At 32.5% G+C, this 12,731-nt stretch overlaps 1 protein-coding gene across 1 annotated transcript; it reads left to right on the plus strand.

Annotated features, from left to right (window-relative positions):
• The first annotated feature begins 610 nt into the window (after positions 1-610).
• Positions 611-5,300, plus strand: LOC133334250 (protein peste-like). The gene is made up of 5 exons (XM_061542539.1): positions 611-757; positions 828-1,133; positions 3,208-3,432; positions 3,512-4,092; positions 4,799-5,300. Exons 1-5 carry the CDS (start codon positions 611-613, stop codon positions 5,298-5,300), a joined length of 1,761 nt encoding a protein of 586 aa, XP_061398523.1.
• The last annotated feature ends 7,431 nt before the right edge of the window (positions 5,301-12,731 follow it).

Below are 12,731 nucleotides of genomic sequence, written 5' to 3' on the forward strand. Positions count from 1 at the left end.
CAGTCTTAGGCGTGGATTTTTTAAACATATTTTTTCAAGCACCAGTCATAAATAGAACATTTTCTGTCTACAAACCACTGTTTTGAAATAATTTTTGAATCATTTTGTTTATCTATTCTGATGTTTATATTTTATTTTTGACTATTGACCCCCATCTTGACCCCATAGCCATTTTATACATATCTGTCTTTGTTTAATGGTACTTCAAGTAGATTAAACTGTGGATGTATGTATGTTAAACTAAGTAATATTTTAAATTTAGATATATAATAAAAAACAGACAACAACAACGTCAATATCTAAACTGACTTCTAGGGGACCCAACGATGTCAGCTTCATTTTAATCTCCCATAAAGACGGCGAGAACGACACAACTAATTGCTATTATCTTCGTTCGTTCTTCTCGCACTGGCCGTTCGCAATTCTGCTGCGAACTTCATTAGAATGGAAAATAAAAAGATTTAAAACAATTTCTCCATTTCTGTATTTTATTTGCATTGCAGATAGATTGCCGGACTAAAACTGCGGGCGGACTCCAGCTGCAGAACGCGGACCTTTAACTAACACCACCACCACAACTACAACCACACCAATCACAAACAGCATAAAAATGCCCCACCGATCATCGACAATGATTTTGAAAAGTACCCGAAAATATGCGAAATATTTTTATATTGTCCTTGGTACGCTGCTGATAGCGTTGGGTGGATTTTTTCTAATCTATTCCAGGCCATTGTTGGAGCGATTTATAGATAGTGTAAGTATGAGCGGAAATGAATTTTGTAAAATCAGAAGATATAATTTATATTTATTTTAAATTATTTTAGCAAATGATATTACGTCCCGGTGGCGAACTGACCAAAATGTGGGCCACTCCTGATGTCAATGTATCGGTGGACTTCTATTTTTTCAACTGGACAAATTCTGAGGAATTTTATGATATGTCCAAGAAGCCCAAGGTGAATGAGGTTGGACCCTTCAGTTATATAGAGGTGCCCTATAAGAAGGTATTCAAGTGGCATGACAACAATCACACTGTGGATTATGGCAAAACGCATTATTATCATTTGAATACAACCCGTTCGAAGCTGGGGCTGAATGACACCTTGGTGTCCATTAATGCTCTGTTGGCGGTAAGTAAAGAACTCAGAAATTATTTTCAAAATTCAAAAGAAACAAAATTTGGTATAGAGATCCTGAAAAATATTCATTAAAACCCACGTCCTTGAAAAAAATATTCTTTAAAAAATCCACGCCTATTGTAGGCCCTTGAAAAAATATTCTTTAAAAAATCCACGCCTTTTGTAGGTCCTTGAAGAAATATTCTTCAAAAAATCCAAGACTATTGTAGGTCCTTGAAAAATATTCTTTAAAAAATCCACGCCTGCTTAAGACCCTGAAAAATATTTTTCAAAAAATCCACGCCTGCTTACGACCCTGAAAAATATTCTTTAAAAAATCCAAGCCTCGATTGGTCCTTGAAAAAATATTTTTTAAAAAATCCACGCCTCGATTGGTCATTGAAAAAATATTCTTTAAAAAATCCACGCCTTCATTAGGTCCTTGAAAAATATTCTTTAAAAAATCCACGCCTCGATTGGTCCTTGAAAAATATTCTTTAAAAAATCCACGCCTCCTTTAGGTCCTTGAAAAAATATTCTTTAAAAAGTCCACGCCTTCTTTAGGTCCTTGAAAAAATATTCTTTAAAAAGTCCACGCCTTCTTTAGGTCCTTGAAAAAATATTCTTTAAAAAGTCCACTCCTTCTTTAGGTCCTTGAAAAAATATTCTTTAAAAAATCCACGCCTTCATTAGGTCCTTGAAAAAATATTCTTTAAAAAATCCACGCCTTCATTAGGTCCTTGAAAAATATTCTTTAAAAAATCCACGAATCGATTGGCCTGTTATAGTCCCTGAAAAAAGGTCCTTCAAAAAATATTTTTTAAAAAATCCACGCCTGTTATAGTCCCTGAAAAAATATTCTTTAAAAAATCCACGCCTGTTATAGTCCCTAAAAAAAGGTCCTTGAAAAAATATTCTTTAAAAAATCCACGCCTGTTATAGTCCCTGAAAAAAGGTCCTTGAAAAAATATTCTTTAAAAAATCCACGCCTGTTATAGTCCCTGAAAAAAGGTCCTTGAAAAAATATTCTTTAAAAAATCCACGCCTGTTACAGTCCCTGAAAAAAGGTCCTTGAAAAAATATTCTTTAAAAAATCCACGCCTCGATTGGTCCTTGAAAAAATATTCTTTAAAAAATCCACGCCTCGATTGGTCCTTGAAAAAATATTCTTTAAAAAATCCACGCCTCGATTGGTCCTTGAAAAAATATTCTTTAAAAAATCCACGCCTCGATTGGTCCTTGAAAAAATATTCTTTAAAAAATCCACGCCTCGATTGGTCCTTGAAAAAAACATTCTTTAAAAAATGCCCACCTCGATTGGTCCTTGTAAAAATATTCTTTAAAAAATCCACGTCCCTGAAAAAAGGTCCTTGAAAAAATATTCTTTAAAAAATCCACGCCTATTGTAGGTCCTTGGAAATATATTCTTTAAAAAAATCCACGCCTCGATTAGTCCTTGATAAAAATTCTTTAAAAAATCCTCGATTGGTCCTTGAACAAATATTCCCTAAAAAATCCACGCCTCGATTGGTCCTTGAAAAAATATTCTTTAAAAATTCCCACCTCGATTGGTCCTTGAAAAAAATATTCTTTAAAAAATCCAAGCCTCGATTGGTCATTGAAAAAATATTCTTTAAAAAATGCCCACCTCGATTGGTCCTTGTGATGGTCCTTGAAAAGATATTCTTTAAAAAATCCACGCCTTGGTGTTGGTCCTTGAAAAATATTCTTTAAAAAATCCGCGCCTTGTTGTTGGTCCTTGAAAAAATATTCTTTAAAAAATCCACGCCTTGTGTTTATCCTTGAAAAACTATTCTTTAAAAAATCCACGCCTTGGTGTTGGTCCTTGAAAAATATTCTTAAAAAAATCCGCGCCTTCTTTAGGTCCTTGAAAAAATATTGTTTAAAAAATCCACGCCTTCTTTAGGTCCTTGAAAAAATATTCTTTAAAAAATCCACGCCTTCTTTAGGTCCTTTGAAAAAAATATTTAAAAAAATGCACGCTTATTATAGACCCTATATATTGTCCTGCCCAGAGAACGAATGCCTAATTTGCATTATTTTTATATTTTGTGTGTGTTTTTAGGGTGCTGCTGCAAAATCACGACATTGGCCTTACCTGATGCGCACAGTGATCGACATGGCCTTGAAGTTCTACAAAAACGGTGCTGTCTGGACGAGGACTGCTGATGAATTCTTCTTCAGGGGTTTCAATGATGATATTGTAAATTTATTGGCAGTGCTGCCGGCCTCGCTGAGATATAATCTGGGCGTTTTTATGCCATGGGATCGGATTGGGTATGCTTATGCTGTAAGTAGAAGAGAAATAAAAAAAGATTTTTAAAAAAACTTTCAAAATTTAAATTAATTAATAATTTTATTTTTTTCAGCGCAATGGCTCCACCGATTACTTGGGTGTGCACAGCATACACACCGGCGTGGGCGATAAGTCGCAACTCGGACAAATGGTTCAATGGAAGGGTAAAAATTATACCGACGCCTTTGCTAGCGGTTGTAATGGCGTACACGGATCTCCGGGAGAATTTCAGAGGACCAATTTAAAAAAATATGAATCCATTGAATATTACTTTACGGATTTTTGTCGACCGGTGACGGCGGATTATGACAGTGAGGTGTACTACAAAGGTGTATGGGCTTATCGGTATAAAATCTCTCCGAGTGCCTTTGACAATGGCACTATGTATCCGGAAAATAAATGCTACTGTGATGGTGAATGTTTACCATATGGTGTATTTAATATCAGTAACTGTTATTATGGTATACCAATACTGATATCGAAACCACATTTTATGGACGCTGATCCATTTTATGCGGATCAGGTTGAGGGTATAGCACCGAATAGGACGGCACATGAAACATATCTTATTTTGGAACCAAGAACGGGACTGATGATGCATTTAACGGGTCGCTTGCAGTTGAATATTTATATAAGGCCAACAACGCATATAAGGTGAGTTTGGTGGAGAAAGAACCCCTCAGAATTAGAGGTCATTGAAAAAATATCATTTTAAAAAGGCCCTTAAAAAATATCATTTTAAAGAGGCACCTCTTAGAGGTCCTTGAAAAATATTCTTTTTAAAATCCACGCCTTGGAGGTCCCTGAAAAAAAATCATTTTAAAAAGGCGCACCCCTCAGAGGTCCCTGAAAAAATATTCTTTTAAAAATCCACTCCTTGGAGGTCCCTGAAAAAAAATATTCTTTTAAAGTCCACGCCTTGGAGGTCCCTGAAAAAAATATTCTTTTAAAGTCCACGCCTTGGAACTCAATGAAAAAGATATTCTTTTAAAAATCCACCCTATTGAGGTACCTGAAAAAATATTCTTTTAAAGTCCACGCCTTGGAACTCAATGAAAAAAAATTCTTCTAAAAATCCACCCTGTTGAGGTACCTGAAAAAATATTTTTTTAAAGTCCCTGAAAAAAATATTCAGTCCACGCCTTGCAGGTCCCTGAAAAAATATATATTTTTTTAAAATCCACACCTTGGAGGTCCCTGAAAAATAAAATCTTTTAAAAATTCACACCTTGGAGGTCCCTGAAAATTATTCTTTTAAAAATCCACGCCTTGGAGGTCACTGAAAAAAATATTCTTTTAAAAATTCACGCCTTAGAGGTCCTTGAAAAATATTAAAATCTATATTTTTCTCTCTTTACAGATCCTTTCCCACCAAACGAAACTTTGCCTTTCCCGTCGTTTGGTTCGATATGACAATGGAAATATCCGATTATGGAGCATCACTGTTGCGGCACGTTAAAAATTTCCCCATGTATTGTGACATCATGGGTATTGTTCTGGTATTATTGGGCCTCATTGTTGCCCTATGGCAACCATGTCGTGATCATTGGAATAAACGTTATGTTCGGCATATGGAAATTAATGCGCTGCCCAGTGACGAAGATGCCAAGGTTATTCCCGGTGATTTAGATGCCAAAGATATTAGCAGTACGAAGGATTTATTCGGTCTACGTTCGAATTTTTCATCGCTGATGTATATTACACATCCCCGCCGAAGTCTACCGATTGTCATCTCCCATCTAGATGGTGATGATGAGGCGTGGCGTTCATGTCTCAGCGAAGAGCAAAGAGCCTCGAGCGAAGGGACCTCCTCCTCATCCTCGTCCGAAGAATGTGATACCAGTTTAGATATGGATAGTTGATAAGCTGGCAAATTTTGTTTCTAATTTTAATTCATTTATAGAATAGGACCTTATTTTCAGAAATTTCAAATGTACGTACCCTATCGCTCTCTTCCCCTCTCTCTCTCTCCCTTCCTCCCCCTTTGTATGACACAGCTTTATTTTTTTATTTTATTATTTAGTTTTAATGATATGTGTTCCCATTCCCGTCTAAACAAAAGTGCACATCTATTTGTCATTTTAGGTTAAGGGTAGTTCGTAGGACTCGTTATCGAATGAAGAAGAAAAACAGAAAAACCAAAATACCAAATGTTTATTTTTAATATAAGTCCCGATTTTTTTAAACTTTTAGTCTAAGATCACTACTCATCACAGCATTATTTTGATACTCATCAACCAATTCAACTCAATATTTCATTTTTATTTTATTAAGGGTTTTTGTTACAACAAATTATTGCATTTGAAAATGTGATAGATCAAATGTATTGAAAAATAAAAAATAAATAAATTTAATTAAAATATATAAAAAATGGTTGTTAATCGAAAGGTTAGGTTTTTTTAAAAAATAATTTTCAACGACCAACAAAGCGTGGATTTTTTTTAAGAATATTTTTTCAAGGCCCAAAACCAGGCGTGGATTTTTTAACGAATATTTTTTCAAGGACCTAAAAAAGGCGTGGATTTTTTAAAGAATACTTTTTCAAGGACCATCACAAGACGTGGATTTTTAAAGAATATTTTTTCAAGGACCATCACCCGGCGTGGATTTTTTTAAAAAATATTTTTTCAAGGATCAACACAAGGCGTGGATTTTTTTTTTTTTTAAAATCTTCCTAAGGCATGGATTTAAAAAAAAATCACAATAAATTTTTAAATCCTTTCCAAGACTTGGATTTATTAAACAAATGTTCTTGCATTTAATTTTTATTAAAAATTTATTTTTTAAAGATCTTCTCAAATCATAGATTTTTCTGAAATTAATAAAAATAATATTATATATATTTTCAATATCTTTTAAAAACGTGGATTTCAATAAAAAAATTTTGTATATTATTATTAATTACAGATCTGTATTGAACTACATTGTATTTGTTATACCCTACACAACTATGTTGTCAGGGTATTATAGCTTTGTGCAGCCCCAAATGTTTGTAACGCCGCGAAATATTGGTCCTAGACCCACCTTTAAGTATACCGATCGTCATATCTCGACTAGCTGAGTCGATCTAGACATGTGTGTCCGTCCGTCCGTCTGTCCATTATAATTTGTAAACACGATACAGGCCACAGTTATGGACCAATCTTCACGAAATTTTGCATGTAGGATGGGTTCTGGCCAATGAAGACCCCTTGAAATGGACCAATACTAAATTTTTGTCGGTTTTTCTGGTCGCTCCAGAGGCCGCAATTATGGCCCAAACACCGCGAATTTTAGCATGGAGAAGGGGATCGGGCCAGAGAATAAGCATGCATGTTTTGATAAAGATCGGTCAATATTTAGCGGGTCAAATGGACCCTGACATTTGTGTGAAAAATGACAAAATTTGTATTCTATGGCATATATATTTACTCCTGGAGGATGTAGACCACAGGAGTTGATAGCATATCCAAGAAGAGTGGTTGGCCTTTAAATTGATACCAAATATAGCGATGTATCTACTCAGATGTGGGAGTTACAGTCAAATATTTACAGGTGCTTACGTATTCAGATATTATTCAGTAACCCATTACCACATTAGAGGGAGAAATATCGCGCTGATGGCTTTGAAATTTTTTATGAAGTTCCAGTTATGGTCAAGAACAACGCCTACAATTTTCGGTGATGATCAGATTAAAATTTTGGGATGAAATGGACCGAAAACATAATTTTTTGTGTGTTTTCGAGTAGAGTATAATCCGAAAATCACAACACAACCCACCGAGAAGGTAATCTGGACAAGTAATTAGAAGGACTGTACTGAATATTCGAAAAAAGTATGGAAGAGGTGTTGTTAACCTCTAATCGGACAAGAGGGGGCAAATATCACGAAATATTACTCAGACTCGGAATAAACATCCTCAGAAAGTTAGAGTTCGTTGTAGTTGTGTAGGGTATCGCATGGTCGGCCCGTCCGACTATACTGCTCCGCTCACTGGTTTTTAATTATATTTTGGTTTAGATAACCAACAGATGCGTTGAGTATTTTTCCAAACTGCTGAGCTACTGAAACCAGTTTTGTCTCAACAGACATAAAATGTTCCGTTTGTTATGCCGTATTTAGTCATTTCATTTACGCAATTATGTGAAAGTGTCGGAGCTGGGTGTCTATTAAATTACTATTTACAGCATTGGGAAAAAATGCTGACAAATTCGGTCAGTTCGAAGTGAGTGTACCCTACAATAAAATAGATTCCTTATGTGATAAAATACCAAAAAAGATGTGTGTGTGTGTGGAAATATATGCCAACAAAAAATCTAAATCTTAAAATATCATTCATCTAACGGTAAATAAAAAAATTATAATATTTATATTCGTATTCAAAAATTCTATAGCATTCACGTGCTATCCTCCATCCTACACACCTTAACAAATTTTTTATTGTCGTCATCATTTCAAACAAACAACGACTTTGCATTTTGCCCATCCTAAGGGTTTACCAATAAAAAGCTAATTTTAAAATTTGATGTCAACAATTTTGTTTTTTTTTTTTATTTTAGCTGGAATCGGAAATTATAATAATTTTACATTTTGTCAATAAAATATTTTTTATTTTTATAACCTTTTGTTTGGCCATTAGAATGGCCATAAATGTCCGCGTTGATTGCTGTGATTGATTTATTTACACAAAATTCCATGCACAAAGGGGACAAGGAGGGTGGGTCAAGTCATGTTCCAGAGGTATGATCGGTCGGCTAATAAAAATAAACCGAATAAAAACCAACAAAGATTTTATTTAGCAAAGCCTAATAATTACCTAGTTATGCCTCATCGAGCAAAAACAAATTGTTAAGCACAATTAACACAAAATTCCGCAATATTGACACATTTTTCTTACAACGTAAAAAAAAAACGTGTCCGACCTGTTGAGATCCAAATTAAAAAAAGATATATTTTTAAAGAACTTCTTATATGGGTGAATTTTTAAAAATGGATTGGGAATTTTAATACAATTTTTTCAAGGATCTTCCCAAGGCTTGGATTTAAAAAAAAAAATTTAAGGATCTTCGCAAGGCGTGGGATTTTTAAAAAATATAATTTTAAAGGATATTCTTCACAAGGCGTGGATTAAAAAAATATATTTTTACAGGATCTTCCCAATAAATTGCTTTTTTAAGAAATATTGTTTAAGGACCTTCTTAGCTTGGAATTTTTAAAAATATTTTTTAATGATTTTCCCAATGCGTGGAATAAAAAAAAAATAATTTTAAGGTTCTTCACAGAGCCTAGATTTTTAAAAATTATTTTTTAAGTTCTTTACAAGGCGCGGATTTTTCTAAAAATTAATTTTTGGATTTTTAAAAATTATTATTTTAGGTCCTTTACAAGGCGTGGATTTTTTATAAAAATGTTGTAAAGTCCTTTCCAAATACACACGTCATTTCTCTAAGTGCATCTGACTGTAGTAAATTTCCAATATTAGCCATATCATGGTGCAATAAAACATTTTAATGACTTCATGTTTCAATACCCAGTGGGAGTGAATTTATTTTCGAACACCTTCTAATGACTGCCGAATATAGACGACGTTTAGATCGGATGTTTCATTGATTTTCAACGGTTTTGTTTACCTAAAATGGAATAATTAGTAATTATCACTTCAAATTGTTAAAAGTTTATTGTCCAATGTGTCAACATGATGTGGACGTCAATAGATTCAACAAGGAACAAAAATTGACAAAGTAGTGACGCACGTTAGCAAGGTGTATTGTCTGTGTGCTACGTTTGGAGAGAAAAAAGCCACGCCTTATATTTACCCTTGAACAAATAACCTTTAAAGCCACGCCTTTTTTTGATACTGATATTGATCTTAAAAACAATTTTTTTTGTTGATGATCCTTGAAAAAATATTCTTTAAAAAATCCACGCCTGGTGTTGATCCTTGAAAAAATATTCTTTAAAAAATCCACGCCTGGTGTTGATCCTTGAAAAAATATTCTTTAAAAAATCCACGCCTGGTGTTGATCCTTGAAAAAATATTCTTTAAAAAATCCACGCCTGGTGTTGATCCTTGAAAAAATATTCTTTAAAAAATCCACGCCTGGTGTTGATCCTTGAAAAAATATTCTTTAAAAAATCCACGCCTGGTGTTGATCCTTGAAAAAATATTCTTTAAAAAATCCACGCCTGGTGTTGATCCTTGAAAAAATATTCTTTAAAAAATCCACGCCTGGTGTTGATCCTTGAAAAAATATTCTTTAAAAAATCCACGCCTGGTGTTGATCCTTGAAAAAATATTCTTTAAAAAATCCACGCCTGGTGTTGATCCTTGAAAAAATATTCTTTAAAAAATCCACGCCTGGTGTTGATCCTTGAAAAAATATTCTTTAAAAAATCCACGCCTGGTGTTGATCCTTGAAAAAATATTCTTTAAAAAATCCACGCCTGGTGTTGATCCTTGAAAAAATATTCTTTAAAAAATCCACGCCTTGTGTTGATCCTTGAAAAAATATTCTTTAAAAAAATCCACGCCTTGTGTTCATCCTTGAAAAAAAATTCTTTAAAAATCCACTCCTTGTGTTGATCCTTGAAAAAATATTCTTTAAAAAATCCACGCCTTGTGTTAATCCTTGAAAAAATATTCTTTAAAAAATCCACGCCTTGTGTTAATCCTTGAAAAAATATTATTTAAAAAATCCACGCCTTGTGTTAATCCTTGAAAAAATATTCTTTAAAAAATCCACGCCTTGTGTTAATCCTTGAAAAAATATTCTTTAAAAAATCCACGCCTTGTGTTAATCCTTAAAAAAACGCCTTGTGTTAATCCTTGAAAAAATATTCTTTAAAAAATCCACGCCTTGTGTTAATCCTTGAAAAAATATTCTTTAAAAAATCCACGCCTTGTGTTAATCCTTGAAAAAATATTCTTTAAAAAATCCACGCCTTGTGTTAATCCTTGAAAAAATATTCTTTAAAAAATCCACGCCTTGTGTTAATCCTTGAAAAAATATTCTTTAAAAAATCCACGCCTTGTGTTAATCCTTGAAAAAATATTCTTTAAAAAATCCACGCCTTGTGTTAATCCTTGAAAAAATATTCTTTAAAAAATCCACGCCTTGTGTTAATCCTTGAAAAAATATTCTTTAAAAAATCCACGCCTTGTGTTAATCCTTGAAAAAATATTCTTTAAAAAATCCACGCCTTGTGTTAATCCTTGAAAAAATATTCTTTAAAAAATCCACGCCTTGTGTTAATCCTTGAAAAAATATTCTTTAAAAAATCCACGCCTTGTGTTAATCCTTGAAAAAATATTCTTTAAAAAATCCACGCCTTGTGTTAATCCTTGAAAAAATATTCTTTAAAAAATCCACGCCTTGTGTTAATCCTTGAAAAAATATTCTTTAAAAAATCCACGCCTTGTGTTAATCCTTGAAAAAATATTCTTTAAAAAATCCACGCCTTGTGTTAATCCTTGAAAAAATATTCTTTAAAAAATCCACGCCTTGTGTTAATCCTTGAAAAAATATTCTTTAAAAAATCCACGCCTTGTGTTAATCCTTGAAAAAATATTGAAAAAATATTCTTTAAAAAATCCACGCCTTGTGTTAATCCTTGAAAAAATATTGAAAAAATATTCTTTAAAAAATCCACGCCTTGTGTTAATCCTTGAAAAAATATTGAAAAAATATTCTTTAAAAAATCCACGCCTTGTGTTAATCCTTGAAAAAATATTGAAAAAATATTCTTTAAAAAATCCACGCCTTGTGTTAATCCTTGAAAAAATATTGAAAAAATATTCTTTAAAAAATCCACGCCTTGTGTTAATCCTTGAAAAAATATTGAAAAAATATTCTTTAAAAAATCCACGCCTTGTGTTAATCCTTGAAAAAATATTGAAAAAATATTCTTTAAAAAATCCACGCCTTGTGTTAATCCTTGAAAAAATATTGAAAAAATATTCTTTAAAAAATCCACGCCTTGTGTTAATCCTTGAAAAAATATTGAAAAAATATTCTTTAAAAAATCCACGCCTTGTGTTAATCCTTGAAAAAATATTGAAAAAATATTCTTTAAAAAATCCACGCCTTGTGTTAATCCTTGAAAAAATATTCTTTAAAAAATCCACGCCTTGTGTTAATCTTTGAAAAAATATTGAAAAAATATTCTTTAAAAAATCCACGCCTTGTGTTGATCCTTGAAAAAATATTCTTTAAAAAATCCACGCCTTGTGTTAATCCTTGAAAAAATATTGAAAAAATATTCTTTAAAAAATCCACGCCTTGTGTTAATCCTTGAAAAAATATTCTTTAAAAAATCCACGCCTTGTGTTGATCCTTGAAAAAATATTCTTTAAAAAATCCACGCCTTGTGTTGATCCTTTTCAAAAATATTCTTTAAAAAATTCACGCCTTGTGTTGATCCTTGAAAAAATATTCTTTAAAAAATCCACGCCTTTTATTGATCCTTGAATATTTATTTAAAAAATTCACCATAATTTGAATTTACTAAAATGTATAACCGCCCATGTAAAATTAATGTTAACACTAACAGCGTTCTCTATTTGAAAACATAACAGGGTATTTCAAAAATCGATTAATGTTATGGCAGACACAGGGTAACATTGTTCTGTTAAAGAAACATTAATGAATTTCAAATTTAATGTTATTGACCATTAACAGATGTCACTAAGAGTTTAAAGTGAAAATGTTGCATATATCTCTTAGAACTATAAATAATGAAACGGCTGGAAACTTAGAATATGAAATGTGGTCACCGCTGTTTACTTTTAAAAATGGGTCGATTTTATTAGATGCGTTATCATTTGCATTGCCTAGTCTTCAATAATTTCTTTCGACAATCGTGGATAAATTGATCCGAATAAAGGGAATATACCCATGTGTTAAATCTATTATATTCCCAACAAAATATCAAACCTAACACACCCTTCTGCTTTATGATTTCGAATGTCAACAGAAATCAGCTGATTCATATAATTATCATAAAATAAATTTATTTCTTATTTTTGTTTTCAATTTTCCCAAGTTATTCCCCAATTGATAAAATAAAAAAGTATCGTATTTCCCTCCAACGTCATTCCTACATATATCATATTATTTAAAAAAGTGATAATTTTTATTTGTGTTTTAAGATAAGACATCTGCAAACATGTGTTTGTAATATTTGAAAGTCTGCAAAAAAGCGGGTTCGTTGTCATCTACTTGATATGCCCCACAGTTATCAGCCTATTTGTTTTTTATTTAATAGAGCAAAAATTTGAAAACAAAAAATGTGAATGGTTTTATTAGTCGGCAAC

Source organism: Musca vetustissima, unplaced genomic scaffold, assembly GCF_032173495.1.
Source record: "Musca vetustissima isolate MV318-11 ecotype Yass unplaced genomic scaffold, APGP_CSIRO_Mvet_v1 utg39813, whole genome shotgun sequence".
In the NCBI taxonomy this organism is placed as follows: Eukaryota; Metazoa; Arthropoda; class Insecta; order Diptera; family Muscidae; genus Musca; species Musca vetustissima.

What these genes read in the sequence shown, in the direction of transcription:
- LOC133334250 (XM_061542539.1), top strand. Translation starts at nt 611, where the DNA reads ATGCCCCACCGATCATCGACAATGATTTTGAAAAGTACCCGAAAATAT. An exon ending in TGGAGCGATTTATAGATAGT is followed by an intron (nt 758 to 827) that starts GTAAGTATGAGC and finishes AAATTATTTTAG; the next exon opens with CAAATGATATTACGTCCCGG. An exon ending in AGGCCAACAACGCATATAAG is followed by an intron (nt 4,093 to 4,798) that starts GTGAGTTTGGTG and finishes CTCTCTTTACAG; the next exon opens with ATCCTTTCCCACCAAACGAA.